General features: G+C 39.8%; 1 protein-coding gene across 1 annotated transcript; it reads left to right on the forward strand.

The window, feature by feature from the left end:
- Window positions 1-57: 57 nt before the first annotated feature.
- On the forward strand, window positions 58-12,943 carry EAF2 (ELL associated factor 2). The gene is made up of 6 exons (XM_033065259.2): window positions 58-230; window positions 2,486-2,580; window positions 3,259-3,395; window positions 4,119-4,264; window positions 7,475-7,741; window positions 12,107-12,943. Exons 1-6 carry the CDS (start codon window positions 128-130, stop codon window positions 12,151-12,153), a joined length of 795 nt encoding a protein of 264 aa, XP_032921150.1. The 5' UTR covers window positions 58-127; the 3' UTR covers window positions 12,154-12,943.
- Window positions 12,944-17,289: the final 4,346 nt, after the last annotated feature.

Here is a 17,289-nt window from a genome sequence, read left to right on the forward strand (position 1 = left end):
GCTCTGCCCGTCACGGCCTATCGGAGCCTGCTTGGGCGGGCCCCGCCGGCCCGGGCGGCGTGAGGGATGCTCGGTGCGGGCGGCGGCGGCGGCCCCGGGGCCCGCCATGGTGTGAGGCGCTGCCGCGATGAACGGAGCGGTCCCGTCGCTCTACGATCCCAAGGCGCGGGTGCTAAAGCTGGGAGAGAGCTTCGAGAAGCAGCCGCGCTGCGCCTTCCACACCGTCCGCTGTGAGTGCTGGGGTCGGGGCAGCTCCCGGGGGCTGCGGGGGTCGGGAGGGGTTCGGCGGTCCCCGCAGTCCCCTGAAGGACGGGGGTGGCTGTAGCTATGCTGATGACTGCCTCTGTCCCGGCATTCTGGGGCGCAGCTGGGCGCTAGTGCCGTGGAGTGCTGGTCCGGGATTTCGGGAGCAGTGCCGGTTTCAGTCCGTGCTGGGAGCACGTACGGCCATTGTATCCTACAGCTGCCCCTCGCTATCCGCTGGCACTAACTTCGCTTTCTATGCCTTTTCCATAGTGTCTCCCTGCGGTTCTGCTGGAAACCGAGCTAAGCTGAAGCTCTGGCTCTGTCTTCTTTCCTTGCACTCAGTTTTCAGAAGTTCCGTACAATTCAGCAATCAAAGGTTAAAGGCAGTCAGTGTTAATGACGGAGCCAGTACACCCTCCCTGAGTACATAATTACTATCTAGAGAGGTGTGTGCTCAAAGATTCTGAGGGTAGCTAGGAAACAAGTGCTCCCAGGATTATAGTCCTTGGTAATTTAGGACTGCAGCTTCTGGTTTTGTTGTCTGGTTATTTATAGACTGATATCCCCAAGATTCAGTCTCGCGTATGTTCTCTGGAGAGTGTCCTGTGTGCAAAATGGGTAATGTGCTCTCTGTGAGCAAAGGGAACGGCACTTGGGCAGATTGTCTTCAACTGTGGAAGCGGAGGAGAGGGGAAAAAAGCTATAAATGGATTTAAGCAAATGTTGAAATTTGAAATTTACCCTAATTTTAAAGAGGGTTTACAACCGCGTCTGGTACCTCCTACCCTTAGAGTTTCATGCTGACTCTTGTAATTTGATGGTTTATTCTGAAATCTGTTTTGAAATCTCTCTTCCTTTCCAACAAATGAGGCATAGAAACTGGCACATTCATCAGTTCTATCAAATGCACATGGAGAAGAAATATCCTCTGGCACCTGACTTTTTAGAACAGTTAAATAAAAGGGAAAACAGCTGTTGGTTAGAAGTTAAGATTGGAAGTATCAATATCTTCATTTTCTCAAGTATTAACAGCCTAGCGGTCATATATTAAAGCAAATATTCTCTGATTCTCTGAGAAACTTTGGAACTTATTCCTGTAAGACGGTACTTAGGGGTTTGCTCTAACCAAGGTTAGCAGGGGCTGTCACCTGTGTCTGAGCCGCGAGTCTCCTGCTGCGCACACAGCCCTGCCCAGCAGCTCCTCGCCTGGCTTTCCTGCCCGGCTGGTGTGCTGGCTGCAGCCGTGCTTCCCAGCTGCGGTCTGTGCCGCCTGGCCCGTGGCTGCAGGCCCAGTTAGGGAACTGGGAAGCTCCCCAGCTGCAGGAACGCCGCCAGCAGTGACCAGCAGCGTGAGATGGGGCAGGCAGCGAGGTGAGGAGCGTGCGAGGCAGGGCACGGCATCCCGGGGTGCGAGACTGGCCCTGCCTTACCTGGAGCCGCGGCTCAAGCCCACGGATGTTATCACAGGCCTTGGAGAACCTCTGATGCCTCCTGTCTCCCTGCATCGGCACAGGCAGAGTTTGGGCTGTAGCTTTTCCCAGTTTATTTGTGGTGGAAATAATACTTTGTAGGTAATGGTATGTAACAGAGCTGCTGTGCTGATGCCTGAACACGTTTGCTGTATCTTGGAGTTTTGAAAAGGACCAAAAATCGATATCCTCTTTTGTTCAAAACTTTTCTTTAACCAGTACTTTAGAAGCTGAAAAAAAACCAATGTAAAACGACGTTAAATTGGGAAGGTATTTCACTTTTAACAAAAATAACTATACTGAAACACCAAGTTTTTGTCAGGTTCTGACATGCTTGTTACAGTAAAGTCAGAAACAGAGAAATGCATATTGAGGTTTAATGTTGTTCTTTGCATTTTCAGTCACTTGTGTACATCTCCCATGTTAGGGATCAACATTTTCAAGAACTATTTATTGATTCTTCTGAAAATAATTACATGAGAATTTACCTTTTGAAATATAACACAGCTTGTTCAGCCTTTTTATCCATTAAAACCTAAAGGTGTTTTTCTAATTTTAACCAAAAGATTTAAACACTTATAATGAATCCTGAGAAAAGCAGCTTAACTTTGAATTCTATTGACTTATGGAATGATCTGCTCAGGGGAATGGTAGATGATACACTAGCAAAAAAGGCTTTTACTTAATAGCCTCCAACTGCAATTAAGTGGTGCCTGCATTTATAGATTAATGAAAAGCCTGTAAATAATGTAGTTTGTTTTTATATTTAGATGACTTTAAGCCTGCATCTATTGATATGTCCTGTGAAGGAGACCTTGAAGTTGGCAAAGGTGAACAGGTGACGATAACACTGCCAAATATTGAGGTGAGTTCATGTGGCTGAAGAGTGGCAGGCTCAAGGGAATGATTTATTTTGTTGTCCTAAGTATATATCCTGACTATGGAAGGTATAAAGTTTTAGTGCTGTTTCAGAGCTGCCTGGGTGATTTTTAGAGTAGAAAAACAATTGCTATAAGAATGTAAGATTACAAAAGACACAAAGGTTGAACAGCTGCACTGTAACTTTAAGTGTATTTGCTGCACTGGAAATATGCTGTAGGATGACCCAGAAGTGTTGCGTACACAGAAAAGCTTCATGTGTATGTTGGCAGTGCAAGTTTCCTCTTGGTATTTATTGCTCTAGTGCAGTTCTAAAGCAGGAAAGACTGGAAAGGGAAAATTTACTACCTGCCATGCTTTACTGCTCTGCTGATATGGGAACTGAAACCCCTTTTGGTGAGAGGAGTCCTAGAGAGAGCCTGCTGTCGTTGGGAAAGAAGCAGTTAATCCATTTCAAACTAAGCTAAGTGAGTAAAGTCCCATTCCAGTCAAACACCAGCTGTTTTTAGACATGCCTGCTGTGAATCTAATTTGAATTAACCAATAGCATTTTTAATGGCTAGAAATGATCACTTGCAGTGAATTTGTCACCGCTGATGGATTGCTGTTTCTAAGAAAAATGGAGAAAAAAGGAGTTGCACTTACTGGACTTCTGCTTTAATAGGGCTCAACTCCACCAGTGACTGTGTTCAAGGGCTCAAAGAAGCCTTACCTAAAAGAATGTATCTTAATTATCAACCATGACACTGGAGAATGTCGCCTAGAGAAACTTAGTAGCAACATCACTGTGAAAAAAACCAGGTGGGTGATTTACAGGAGAAACAACTGTGCTTTATTCATTGTGAAAATCAATTTATTAATGGGTCTAAATTGATATATATTATTACATATTACTATTTCTAGAAAAACATAATTTTAGAAAGTAATTGGCCTGATTTCTCAGCAAACTGACTTAACATCTTTTGAGTTGTGACTGCAGAAGAAATGGAAATTTATTTCTTTGTTAACCAAAACACGTCATATTATTGAAAGAAATAGTAACTACTTTCTGGTGAGTTTAGAGGGAGAAAAAATCTGTTTGGCTAGTAGCTTGCCTACTGTCTTCAGACTTGTAAATGAGGAAATTAAAAAAAGAAAATTTTGTGACAGGTCTCAGTAAATTTAAAATTACTGTTTTTCTCATAACAAGTTTAATATTTTCTTTCTCCTGCTGAGTCCATATAAGTAACTTCCAGCAGAATTATTAAGTGATCCTGGGTAGCAAGGTATAAAAACAAATCAACTGACAAAGTGTTACAAAGTTATTAGCACTGTATTAAAAAAATAATTTAAACACATATATATACAATATTGATAGTATAATACTAATATATTATGTGTATTAGTATAATAACTTACCTAAGAATCTAATGCTATTTAGAAAGGGATGAGAAATGATTCCATGGTGCTATATCCCCTGTGTTCTTGCCTTTTTCCTTGCATCTTGCCTTCTAGTAATTAAAAATCTTTTCCTTTTACACACAGAGCTGAAGGAAGTAGTAAAGTCCAGTCTCGCATTGAGCAGCAACAGCAACAAATGCGAAATGCAACAAAGGCTCCAAACAACATTAAAAACTCTCCATCAAAAGAAAAAACATTTCCACCTTCTCCTATGGATGATATTGAACGGGGTAAGCTCCACTGGCACATAAGTTTCAGGCACTTTGCTGTTAACAATTAGTTTTTAAGAGGTTTTTCGTGTATAGGTTGTTTTTGTTTGTGTTATTTGAGTTTCACACTAGAAGCTGTTTAAGTAAAGCAACTTTATTCTGATATGGAAATGACCACCCTGGCTCAAGTGGGTAAAAAAAGCAGTGTTTGTAGTTTGCTATAGTAAAAAACCAGCTGAACCATTATGCTTAATAATGCCATGGGTCCTGCTGCTGTCTCCTTGACTCTGTCTTCCACTGCTACTTTAATCAATTATATGGTTGGTTGTATTGTGGTACTAAGTCACTTCCATTTTGACGTTGCTCCTTTTTCTTTCTGTGCATTCAGCAAATGTGTTACAGTACTTTACAACTCAACATACACTTTAAATTACCAGATAGAGCCTTGTGGAAGATGAGGTTCTAATGAAAGACAGCTAAAAACTTGCATAAATCAACCCTTGAGCAGTACTATGTACTGTTTCCTTGAGAGACTCTGGTTTGGTGTGACACTCATATTTCACTTAATAGGAGGCCTTATTTCCTTTGGGAGGACAAGGAAGGTGGCAGGTGGTAATTACTTGCTACAGAAATGCTGACAGGTGGCAGTTTCATTGACTGGAACTGACATCTGCTTCCTAAGTTGTTCTGAATTCCTTTAAACAGATTTTTTTTAGATGTATCATTATGAAGATGGTTTTTGTTTCCATTTTTGTCTCAAGCTCTGACCAGCAATCTATATTACAGAACAGTACTAGAATTTATCTAAGGTTGCAAAGAGGAAGGAAAACTTGAGCACATGAAATAAAATTATGCCTTTTCTAGGTGATCTGTTCTTTTGGGGGGAGTGTGGTATCAAACACTGAAAGTCTCCAAAGTGACTGCCAATGTACCAAACTCTTGTGTAGTGCCAGTCCAATTTTAAGTACTATTTAAAATGCTGAAAAATTGAAAAGGATGGTAGAAATTACAAAGTCATCTAGTTCATCCTTCTGTCTTCAAGTCAGATCTCTGATGTAACTTTTAACCTGTTCTCAGAACCTTCCACTGACAGATCCTTGTACTTGCTGGCAAGCCATTCCAGGGCTTTGCTCTCTTACTGTTCAGGTTCTCCCATATAAACAGTCTGATAGCAAGCCTGTTAGTACTTTCATATTTATCATGCAAGTACAGAGCAGGTTACTGTGCTGCTTTTGAGCAGTCCTTCACAGACTCAAACTCCTCTGTCTTTCTCATTCTTTATACAAATTGATGCCAGTTGGTTCAATCTTTCAGTAGAAGTTTCCTTTCTAAATCCCTGATTTGTTGTCAATTTCCTTTAGCTCTCTCGCAATGAATCCAAAACCTTCTGAAAGTATAGTCCCTAAATACATCCACTGAGGATTTAGCAGTACTGACATGAGCAAGAAGGCTGCCTTACAGGCACTATTCATCTTTATACACAAAGAACAAATAGTATCATGTCTATAGTATCACAAGACCAAACAGTATCAAGTCATTTCCGCACAGCATGGTGTGGTAGAACAGTGTGCAGGGATCCACTGTAACCCTCAGACTCTTCACAAGTGTTGCCTTGCTTAATCATTCTTCATCCCATTGTGTAACTGACTATTCCTGCTTAAGTACACTACCTGGAATTTGTTACTAACTTTGTTTTCTGGGGTGGAGGGGAAGCTCATTCTGCCATTATCCTCTAGTATATGTACAGCTCTTCCTTCACTGGTTAAAATTACTTAATTTAAATTATCTGATTAAATTATATCAAAATTCACTGTGGAGATCTTATTTCTCAGCTTTTGCTATTGACCATTCACTTACATTTTTTCTTATGTTAGACATAGCTTAGGAGGAAGTGGAATTGAATGCTTAGGACTTGAGTGGTGTCTTTCAGTTAGGTGTCTTGCAGCTCCAGATGTGTGGTAGATGATGTTCTCTTCTTATTCCTTAGTAAAAGAAGGGTGCTTATATGCTTCCAATTCTTATTTTCTTTCTGCTCCCCTTCTTTTTTTCCTTATGTTTGAGTAGTCCAGTCTTCCATTGTTCTTTCTTTTTTTTCCTAGCATTGGGTTAATTTGTCCCTGTAGCCTTAGCTGCACTATTTTAGATGCCAGTTTTCTTTTAGACTGGCCTTTGATAAAGATGGCCTTTCCTTTAGACTGGCTTTTGATAACTTAGAGTCTGTTTCATGGAAGTTTGTGTTGAAGATTAATCTTTTTTTCTTCTCCCTTCTTCTCTTAAGCTTTGCACTGTCTTGCAGCTTGGTGACTTTCACCTTCAATCTGTTCTGCATGGGGTAAATTTGAAGAGAGATGAGCTACTCTCCTACTTGCTTTATTGTGTCTGATATATCAAAGCTGTTCCCGAAGTATTCTAAGAGCTTGTAAGACATCTTAACAAATGTCTAGGCAGTTACAGTCTTGTATAGTGATGAACTATAACTCCTCAACTCCTCCCTCCACCATGATTCAGAGGTCTGTTTCACACTTCTCTCAGCACTCATGTTTTGCACAATTAATATGTGTGCCCTTTTGCAAAGATTAATTTCCTCTGTATGTTTGACTTATGTCAGAAATGCACACTGTGCAGCATTATTCACACCTCTGTATCTATAATGGAGCAAGGATTTGGGGAAATCCTCCTAATATAAACTTTGGATGGTTCTTTTGGATATTCTTCATGCTTAACTTGATTTTGAGCAGAATGTCACATGGTCCAAACAAGTGTATTCATTGTAATGCTGAATTGCTGGAAGGTATTTTGGGTGCAGCTGCATACATCTTGTAATGACTGATCTGTGGATTGTAACTGCAGCTTTTAGTCAGTGAAAGCCATATTTGGGGTGCTAAGGAAAACACAGAACACTTTCTGATAGATGCAGAAATTAAAGGCTGTGTGGGATGCATTACCCCATGGAATGTGGGGATAAGCATTTGTGTTCACAGTCACCCTTGTTCTAACACTTGGCTTGAAAGGGAGAAAGTGCTCAAGCTATGAGAATAGAAAACCACATGACAGACTGGATACTCGTACCCTTTTCTTTGTTCTGGAGAGCTTTGGTGGGTTTGGTCTGGGATTTTTTAAAGTTGCTGTAGTGTGTGTATGATGTCTGTTGATTTTTTTTTTTTTCCCCTTCCCCCCCCACCCCTTATATTTCAATTATGATGAATGTAAACTGAATCATATTGTTTGCAGAGCTAAAAGCAGAAGCCAGTATCATGGACCAGCTGAGTAGCTCTGACAGTTCATCTGACTCTAAAAGTTCTTCGTCCTCTTCATCAAGTAGTGAAAATAGTTCTAGTGATTCTGAAGATGAAGAAATGAAGCCCCCTCTTCCTATGTCAATGCCATATTTGCAGCCTCAGCCTACTGTGTCTGCCATACCACAACAGGCTGTTCCTGACAAAGATGCCAGTCATAACAGATCCCAAGAGAGCAGTGGTCATATGATGAATACACTACGTAAGTACAAAGGCTGTTCTTTTCTTAGTGCACAATTCCAGACATCAAGATTCTGAAAGGAAACCATATTGTTTTTAAGTATGTCTCTGTTATAATTAAAACTGTGGGAAGTGATGCTAGGGTTTGATTGTTCAGCAGCAGGCTGAATTAGACACTGGGCTAGAAGGTTCGTGGTTCACAGAGATATTAAATTAAAGCTGAAGCAGTTGGAAATATTTCCTAAGTTGTTCTGGCTTCCTCCCAGTTCTATACATTAGGACTGGAGAACAGTAATTTTGTATTGAAAATACGTGAACTAACAGGGCACTCCCTAAACATATGCTTATAATTTCTTGGATAGAACTATGGGAAGGATACTATGGTTGCAGTACTCTCAGTTACAGAAAAGATGGTGTATTCTTAGCTGTGTCAATTACAATTATTCATGGCAGTGTTCCACTAGCCAACATGGCAAAACTGTCCTTTGCAAATATGGAAGGAGGTGATTTGCTTTCAGGTGATATTATCTTATTCCACACATTCAGGCAACTAAAAATGTTATTTGAAGAGTAGCTGTGATGTTCAAGAGGGGTTGCTGCACTTGGAAAATTCTCTCATAAAAAAAAATCCCACTAGGTAGAGAAACTTAAGTTCACACCTACAGGAGTACTCAGACATAGAAGCGAGTATTCAGCTGTGATAACTTCCAAAATTATTACATATTAAATTAGCTGCTTAGCTGCCAGGTCTTGGATTAAGAGATTTCCATCAACCCTGGTTTGCAGCTGAAGATAGTTATGGTTTATCATTTATATGTAAACTTGTTATACTGAAATTTTACACTCTGGCAGATCTACTTTTATTTCAGCTCTTAGTGGGTAGCATGAATGACAGTTCTCTTTTTTTCTCTTTTTTTAAGCTAGTACTGAAATACTTAAATAATCTGCATTGATATTTAATTATGTACTGCACTAACAGATAAGATCAGACTGAAAAGTCCTGTGACTTCATGTGCAGAGAACTAAATGCTGCTTTCATTTTACTGTCACTGCAGAGAACAACGTCTTCATGTTTACAAGTTGCGTAACTTGAGTGCTACTTATTCTCCACTTCAAATAAAACTGTTATGAGAATTTGATAAAGCTTTATCCCCAATGACAGAATCTCAGGTGGCAAAGCTTCCAGTGAGAAATACAAGTAGAGGTGGCCAAATCCACCAGTTCCAGCATAGGGAGAAACTGGTGCTTAAACCATGACAACATCAGGACTGTATCAGGGGAAGTTGGTGGCTTGATGTTGCTTGAGAGCCATGTTGACAGGCATAGAACCTCTGCCTGCAACCTTAGGCCTCTGAGTTTGCCTTGCTCTTGAGATTATTGCCATTTACTTCTACTGTGGTTAAAGATGTGTTACTGCTTAAAATAATTCCATCCCCAACTTCCAGTGCAGTTACAAGACACCTCCAGTCATTAAAGATCAAACCATCTACTTCCAAGGAGTTTGCTCTTCTCTAACTCTGCTGCTGAGGGCATTTGGCAGGACAGTGAAACCTGGAGAAACAAAATGGATAGTACATTGTTCTACTTTGAATGGCAAGAGTTCTCAGACAGATTTTGTACAGTCATTTCTTCCATCTCAAATAAGGTTTTGCAAAAATAAAATATTGAATCAACAAATGTCAGCACAAGCTTCTTGCTTGTCTAATCTTGCTTTGAGGTGTGTGCGCTTATGTCTGTGACTAGTTTTGTGCACCTCTGTAGAATCAGGGCCATACCAGGTCATTACTGAAGTTTTTCTTTGACTTTCTGTGTGCAGGGAGAAGGTTGGGGGAAGCTTAGAGAGCAGAGTTTTATCTTGCATGTAGAAATTATACAGCTGAGATTTTGTAGAACTTGGAAAATGGAGGAGATGTTGTCTAGAGCATGGTAATGAAATACTTCTGTCAGATATATATCTACCTCTTCAGGAATCTGGAGCTCAAGACTGCTCCTCACTCCCAAAATACTGCTTCTTCCCCTTTCTACCTTGAGCAGCTGATTATATAGGTTCACAACTTGCCTTATAACAAAGTCTGTAAATGGTAGCACTAATGAATCTGTTCTTCATGAATATTTGATCATATGTTGCTTTATGTCTACTTTTTGTTTAAACAAGGGTTATGTTAAACAAAGTAACTTTCCAACAAAAACTCAGCATAGACGGGCTATTCTGTGGCCTTGTGTTAGGTACTTAGTGTTCAGCACAACTTCACTTCTTTTGATGCTTGGTGCTGGTACAAACATAGCTGGTTTACTTTGACAAGTAATAATTTTCTCTTATATTAGTTTGGTGTTGGTGTTACCACTAAGATCTGTAAAACAGTCATCACTCCTATGAGTTTCCTTGTCCCCTATAACTAGCAAGAATTCAGTTGAATATATTACATTTACTGATTTAAAAACATAGGAAATGCAATTTGCAATGCAATCTATTTCTCCAATTAATATTGCTAATAAGCAACTGACACCATGAAAACAATTCAACAGTTCTCCCTCATGTTATTGCTGCCTCATAAGCACAATAGTCTAGATGTTTCTTCAGGGTCCTCATTAAGTGAGCTTTCTGTTTTTGCACCAAATCCATCTGAAAGCCCCCAGCTCTAGATTGTGCTATTTTGCCCTCTCTGAAGGTGTTTTCTTGGAGATAGGGTTGCAAAAATGAGGCAGAGAGTTTAGCCTGAAGTAAATCCTAACATATTAATTCTGACTCGAACTTGGAGTTCTTGCTTTCCCATCTGCTGGTTTTCACAAGCATTGGTATTTTTGGCTGGTGTTACAGGGTTTGTGTAATTTCTATTAACCATGTTGAAATAACTTTTGAAGGCTGCAGAAACACTATTTGGAAGGTTATCTTCTTGTTCACACTCCCTGTCCTCCTGTAAAGTGCATAACAGGGCTGGGATTTCTAAGAATTCACTGTAATTCTCCTTTGAGTGATAAGTACAGGAGTTTAATTTACCAGTACTATTCTGTCTTGAAAGATCTTTTACGATACATTGTTCTGAATAATTATTGACAAGTAACTTGATTTTGTTCTTTCTAAATTGCTCTTTAAATTTAATCTTAAAATAATATAGCTGTACATTTTTTCTCCATATAGTGTATTGGAAACAAAAAAAATTGTATACAGTAATACTTTCAAGATTGCTGGAAACAACCATCTTTACTATTCTTTTCTTATATAAAGTGTTTTTGTTGTTGCAGAGAAGCATGTACCACTTACTAAGCTTTATTGATGACATAGTGGAAAACAAAGGAAGGCTAAATACAGCTATGTTAAAGACTCCACTGTTCTGGCAGAAATGATATGACTGAGAACAAAAGATCAAATCTGAGTGTCTTGTGGGGTTTACCCACTTGAGGTTACTTTTTCACCCATCTGCAAAAGGGATCTGTGAAGGGTGCTGCAGCTGAGGGAAGGGCATGTGAAAATAGTGTGTTGACTTGGTTTTCTCAGTTTCAGTGATTTTTCTTCTGTTTTTAGAAGAAGAATCTGCCCAGCCTGAGATGATTGGTTTTTTCTTTTGTAATGGTTGTTTGGCAAGGGAGGTGTGGGTAAAAGCATACCAGTTGGAACAGACTCTTAAAAATGTGTGGGAAGTTGCTAGATATGATGTAGATTGTGTAGAGCATGCTGCTGTATTTTTTGTTAGTTATCTGTCATCCTGGGAAGATTCCCTTCCTCCCACCCCCTGAGCTTATGGACATCCACAGCAAGCACAGTGTAGTCTTTTTACTTCCTCATTTTGAAATACATATATAGAGAGCCACCAAATTAAAGTGCTGTGTAAAATTTCTTTTGATGTTTTGTTTGCTCACTTGTTCCAAAACCAGTTTGAAATAGTAGGTCACTGATACATCTTTAAGTGGTATGTCAAAGAGCTGCTCTTGATTGAGACACCACTTTGTTTTCAAGCACAGCTGAGTAGCATTCAGACGTGTTTCAAAAAAACCCCAACGACTTGTTTTTCATAAAACTGCATTCACCAGCATTTTTCCACTTGTGAAGCATGAAAATGTGGGTGGCAGAGATAGCTAGGTGTTGTCTTTTGTGATCTGGTGATGTTAAATAATGCCCTTGTGTAGATATGCTAATGGCATCCTTGCCTAGATTTTAAAATGTAGAAAAGTGATCTCTCTAAGGTTCTATCACTGGGAGTTTGGTTCTATATCTATTTATTCTTTTATCATAGAATAGTTTTGGGTTAGAAGAGACTTGAAAGATAATCTAGTCCAGCCCCCCCTTACCTGTTTGCTATTAGCTTTTCTAGGCCTTATTTGGGAAAGGGAATATCTTGAAAGAAGATTTCCTTGAAAATGACTAATTTATTGACTCTTTCTCTTCCAGGAAATGACTTGCAGCTGAGTGAATCTGGAAGCGATAGTGACGACTGAACAACTTTTTGGCCTTAAATGTATCACCTTTTTTGCTAAATATGTCTTAGCATCTGTTTTGCACTAAGATTAGATTACCAGAGACTGGAATGAATGTCCTCAATTTTTGATAATAGACATCCTAATTTTCTACTGACACATCATGTCTATAATACAGCAGCATTGGTATCCTGTCAGTGCTATGGTTATGTGTTTATCTTTCAAATTACTGTATTTACAGTAAAATTGTGTATGATCTGATTTTGATTATTTTTGCCTCAGCCACCTGTTTTACTTGAAACTGATTTGTAACAGCTAGTTACTTTATATAAATAGCTATGGAATGGAGAAATTTCTGATATTTATGGAGGCAAGTTTCCTTCCTATCATTTAAATGCTGATCTCACTACTTTGACTTGGAGGGAGTGAAAGGGAGAACAACTAAATGAGGTCTGCTGTGTCAGCTACACTTTTTGTTCAGTTCACAGTCCATACCTTTAAGGAAACTGCTGAATAATGTGGTCCACTAGTGCAGTTACAGTTTACAATTGTTCAACACATTGCTGAATTCTTAATTTCATTGTATAATGGGACTTTATATTTCTGAGCCTCAAGATTCCTCAGAGAACTTGACTATTCTCTGCCTGTTTTATGTAACTTGAATAGGGCGGTCTTTTTACAACCTTTTTGTATCTAAATTTAGGTAACTGCAGAGACAGCAATGAATTTCCTTCATTTAATTCTGTAATGAAATCAGAAAATTTCTTTGTAGAAGTATAAAAGTAATTTAATAAAGCAAATGTTTATCATTTTCATGCATCAGATTCTGTTTTTACTGGTTAAGAATTCAATTTTCTACCTAAAGTAGTCATGTCAATGAAGGGGTCAGGCAAAGAAATAGAGCAGTGAAATAGTAGCTAGTAAAGACTCTCCATCCTGTCTACAAGACTGAAATATTTGCTGCTTTTGTTACACTGAGTGACCCTTAGTAAGAACTTGCAAAAAATTTATGGTGGTGCAACTGAATGTTTATTACAGATTACATCCAAATGCCAGTGGGAAATAATACTATATTAGACAAGAAAAGGTCTTATTTTTTCCACATTTGAAATTATACTTCAAGACCTGGAGAGCTGAGGATCAGACTCCAAATATTATCCTCTAATTTACTACTTCAGAGTTTTGTAACAGTAGCAAATGTCTATAGGGTGAGTTCTGACAAGATAAGTCTGTTCAGTCTTGCACAGAAGTCTCCTTTGCTGGATTGCAGTGATTGGGTCACAGCTCTGTGTCTAAACTGTGAGGATTGAATCCTGTATGTCAGCCTGACTGTGCAGACAAGGAAAAACTGCACAGTCAGTAAATATATACAATAGATGGTACTAGAGGAGCTTATTCTCTGAACTCTGCTCTATCAGCCCAGTGAAATATGGGAAATTAAATGAAATATGGGAAACACTGCTTTTCAGTACTTCCATACCTTGTGCTCTGCACCAGGTCACAGCTTTTTAACCTGGCTTCCTAAAGTTGGTATCATGAGAAGCAAAATGTTCTTGTGTTTGTACTCAAAGGAAACAGAACTCAAGTTAATAGCCATGGGTGAGCAGGTGTTAGAAAAGGGCTAATGCACAACCTTGAGGAAGGATGCTATGTAAGCATGTCTTACCCCTGCAAGACATTTGAAACTCTTGAGGGAAAGGGGATTGAGGTCTCTCATAGATCCCAGCTGTTGGTGTGGACACTCTAGCAGAGTCCCTGGCTGTTGGCATGTGCTGCTGATAGTCAGCTACAGCAGTGTGAGGAGCTAAGATGTTGCTCCTTAGCACTAAGGAGCAGCCCTGTGTGCTAAATAAAGGAGTCTATGATAATGCAGTGTCCTGAGCTGAAATGTCTTCCCTCGGTCCCCAGTGGCTCATTTGCATCAAAGCCTTCTCTTAGGATGATGCCAAATTCTAATTCCAGCCAGAATGCTGCTGTTTTTCCTGAGTAGCAGGGCATTCAGGGTGTACAGAGCGAGCAGATGTGTGGAAGGCCACAATCTAAATCACACAGAGCACATGTATTCATGGATTATAATCACTCCTTCAATGATAAAACTGTTGAGTGCAGTTTGTGTGTAACTGTGCTCTCACATGTTTACAGGTGCTTAAATATAGCTCAGGGAGTAAAGCAGATTTCCAGGTTCCTGGGTCTCAGGACTGTAACTAAGCCTGTGCTATCTTTGGGATTTGATCTTTGGGTTGAAAGCTTTCTAGGAAGGGAAGAATGTTATTGAAGCATTTGTAAAGTATGTAGTACAGAGTGGTTATTGGCCTGTCAGACATTTTGTCAAAAGCACAATTGTGATAATTCAGGAAAGCTTCCCTTTAAGTAACACAACAGGACCTAAGATTCTCTAACAGTTATTGGAAAGATAAGGGGGAAAAGATAACATAAATACATTAAAGGATAAAGCTCTGCATGCCATTTCCAGCCCAAATGTATGTGAGCAGCTCCCCCCTTATCCATGCACCTGTCAAACATCAGCAGGTGAGCCAAGGAGCTTATTCAGCCTCTTCTCATGCAAAGGACTTGGCAAGGGTCTCATTTATGACTTGTAGGGGGCATTTCCTCCCTTAAGGCTGGGGCTGTGTGCCCAGAGCAGTGCTGAGCCTTCAGATCTTCTGCTGCAGGTTGCTCCCAAATAGCAAGAGTGAGAAGGGGATTGCACTGAGTTTTTAAAACAATTTTCTTTTTTTGGAACCTGATTTGAAAATTCTATTCTTCTCCCTTAAAACCAGTTTTATTCATGTGATATCAATTTAACTAGAAAGTAATAAAATCAATAATATCTGTAGGTTGTTACTACAACTCCTACAACCTTTGAGTACCTCTTTCAAAATGACTTGAAATATATCTGGCTGTATCTTACTTCCTTCATCCAGTTTCTCTTTACATCCAGAGATTTAAAGTATTTATGCATGTATCTCTAAGAAGCAGATACATTTGAATAATATTTTGAGACATTATATATTTTTCTGTGACATTATAATGAAGCTATTGTGTATGTTTTGGATTTGAAGAACAGCTGCTTATCACCTACACTGATAAATCAAAAATACCTTCCCACTGCAGCTGCAAACTTGAGAATTTTTTAGTCTTCAGTGCTAAGAACCACTGCAGCCACAGTTCATCTGCCCCTTCTCTCTGCATGGCACCTGGTACAAGCACAGTTAGTCTGGTAACTACGTCGAGGTTGCAGTAGTCAATCCTCATTAATTCCTGAAAGAGGGATTATGTGTGTTTACCAATTCTACCTACCTTTCCTGGCAGCTTCTAATTTTTTTAAGACTTCTGTCCTACTCTTGTTTTTAATGAATTCTGCCCTGGGGCATGTGGAGAGGCTGGGGTCATCTCTTCAGGGTAGCTCTGGCACCACTGTATTCTACGATAAACACTGGGATTGCCATACACTTGAGGTTTTCTGAAGGGAGGGTGTAATAATTTTTCAGATTAAAGGACTTCACTAAGTCACTTCTGTGCTAACAGACAGTGCATCACCTTAAGAACCACAGTATTTTTAAGAAGAATTATTTTTTTGGTGTTTCTTGACTGATTTCTGAGAAACCAAATATGATCAGATAATCTCAGACAAGAGTTTGATTCGGTACTCAAGACATTGACCCACAAAAATCATATCATTTCTGGCCAACACTTATTGTTTTCTTTAGAATTTCTACAGGAAGGTTTCTGAGCACAGCCAAGCAGATGGTTGAATCCTGAGGATGCATAAACTGGACAGAAATGAAGAAGCTCAGAGGAAGAAAGAGAAGATAACTTGGGTCATGATGGTTGCTAGGCTGAATGCTTGCAGTACACATGAATTCCTCCTCTCACCACTTTTTGAGGTCATTCAGCCAACCACATAAGGTGCTAAGGACAGTCTTGATACCTATGGATTTCAGACCAGCTTTTTGAGGACATGTAAAAAGAAGAATGAGGCAAAAGAGTTTTGAATATTGTTAGAATATATTCCTGCTGCTTTGACAGGTGTAGGGGAAATGCATTAATAAGGTGAAGATGTGCTGAAATGAGGAGAAAAGAAGTGAGAAATTATAATGTCTTTCACAGTGTAGACCTCAAATATGATACAAGTAGTCTTCCACATCTGAGAGAGGATAGAAAGGCTTCTGTGTCTCAGCTATTACTCTGATCAATGAAACTAGAGTAACAGCTTTTCCTGGTTGTTAACTGGGTAGCAGTAGCATCCCAAGGCACCAGCTCCTTGCTTACCAGATATGTGCATGAGGGGGCTGAAGTAATGGAAGTCTCTAAAGCATCTGTTACTGTGGGGTTTATTTCCCCCTTTGCACAGCCTTATGATAGAGAAAAGCTTCTGAAGGGCAGACTCAGAGCTCAAGGCTTGCGTTGACGTGGAGAACTACTCAGCTCCAAAGCAGAGATCCCAACTTCATACAGGGTTTGTGTAAAACCAGTGCCACATTTGCTGGGAACAGCAAGGGCTTGGACTCTAGTTGTTTCTGTGGTTTTCTGAATCCATAGAAGAAATGAGTATGTTCTCAGATTTTCCTTCTCTCAAAAGCAAATCCCTCTGCTGTGGTGAGGAAGGAATGGAGGTTAGAGGCAAAGATGAAGGAGCCTTTCATTCAACAGAGAAGGCTTTGTTGATGTACAACACATACCTGGTGAGTTAGCTGCTGAGACCTCTCTTGACTCGCTTTGAACAGGGGCCCTTGTTACAGAACCTGTTCTCCATCTCTCATCTCCCATGTGCTGAGCAGCTTGGCTTGTTCTCCTAAGTGCTTACGCATGACAGAGGATTACTTGCTCCGTCTAAGAGATGAGGCCTTCTTCATGCTGTTATTTAAAGTTTAAAGAAAAGTGGAGTGTCTTAAAAAGGTAATTAAAGAAGACCCAACAGCAACCTAAACTCTTCTTTAATATCTTTAGTTTCACTTCCACATGCTGTGTATCTTGTTCTACCAGTTTCAGTGCTCTTACAAAACAGTTGCACAATGGCTTCCTTTTAGCAACCAGCAGAATTAAACTTGAGCTCACCTAATTGGATCTACCTTTTCTAAGATGTGCTGAATTTCCTATAAACTCTGCAGACCCCCCCTTTACCTTGTGCCTTTTTCTTGCTACAACTTTTAGAAT

The sequence above is a fragment of the Catharus ustulatus genome, chromosome 7 (assembly GCF_009819885.2).
Source record: "Catharus ustulatus isolate bCatUst1 chromosome 7, bCatUst1.pri.v2, whole genome shotgun sequence".
Lineage (NCBI taxonomy): Eukaryota > Metazoa > Chordata > Aves > Passeriformes > Turdidae > Catharus > Catharus ustulatus.

Excerpts from the sequence above, each read along its gene's own strand:
- EAF2 (XM_033065259.2), top strand. The coding sequence starts at position 128 with ATGAACGGAGCGGTCCCGTCGCTCTACGATCCCAAGGCGCGGGTGCTA. Across the intron at positions 231-2,485 it reads CGCCTTCCACACCGTCCGCT|ATGACTTTAAGCCTGCATCT; the intron begins GTGAGTGCTGGG and ends TTTTATATTTAG. Across the intron at positions 4,265-7,474 it reads TATGGATGATATTGAACGGG|AGCTAAAAGCAGAAGCCAGT; the intron begins GTAAGCTCCACT and ends TATTGTTTGCAG.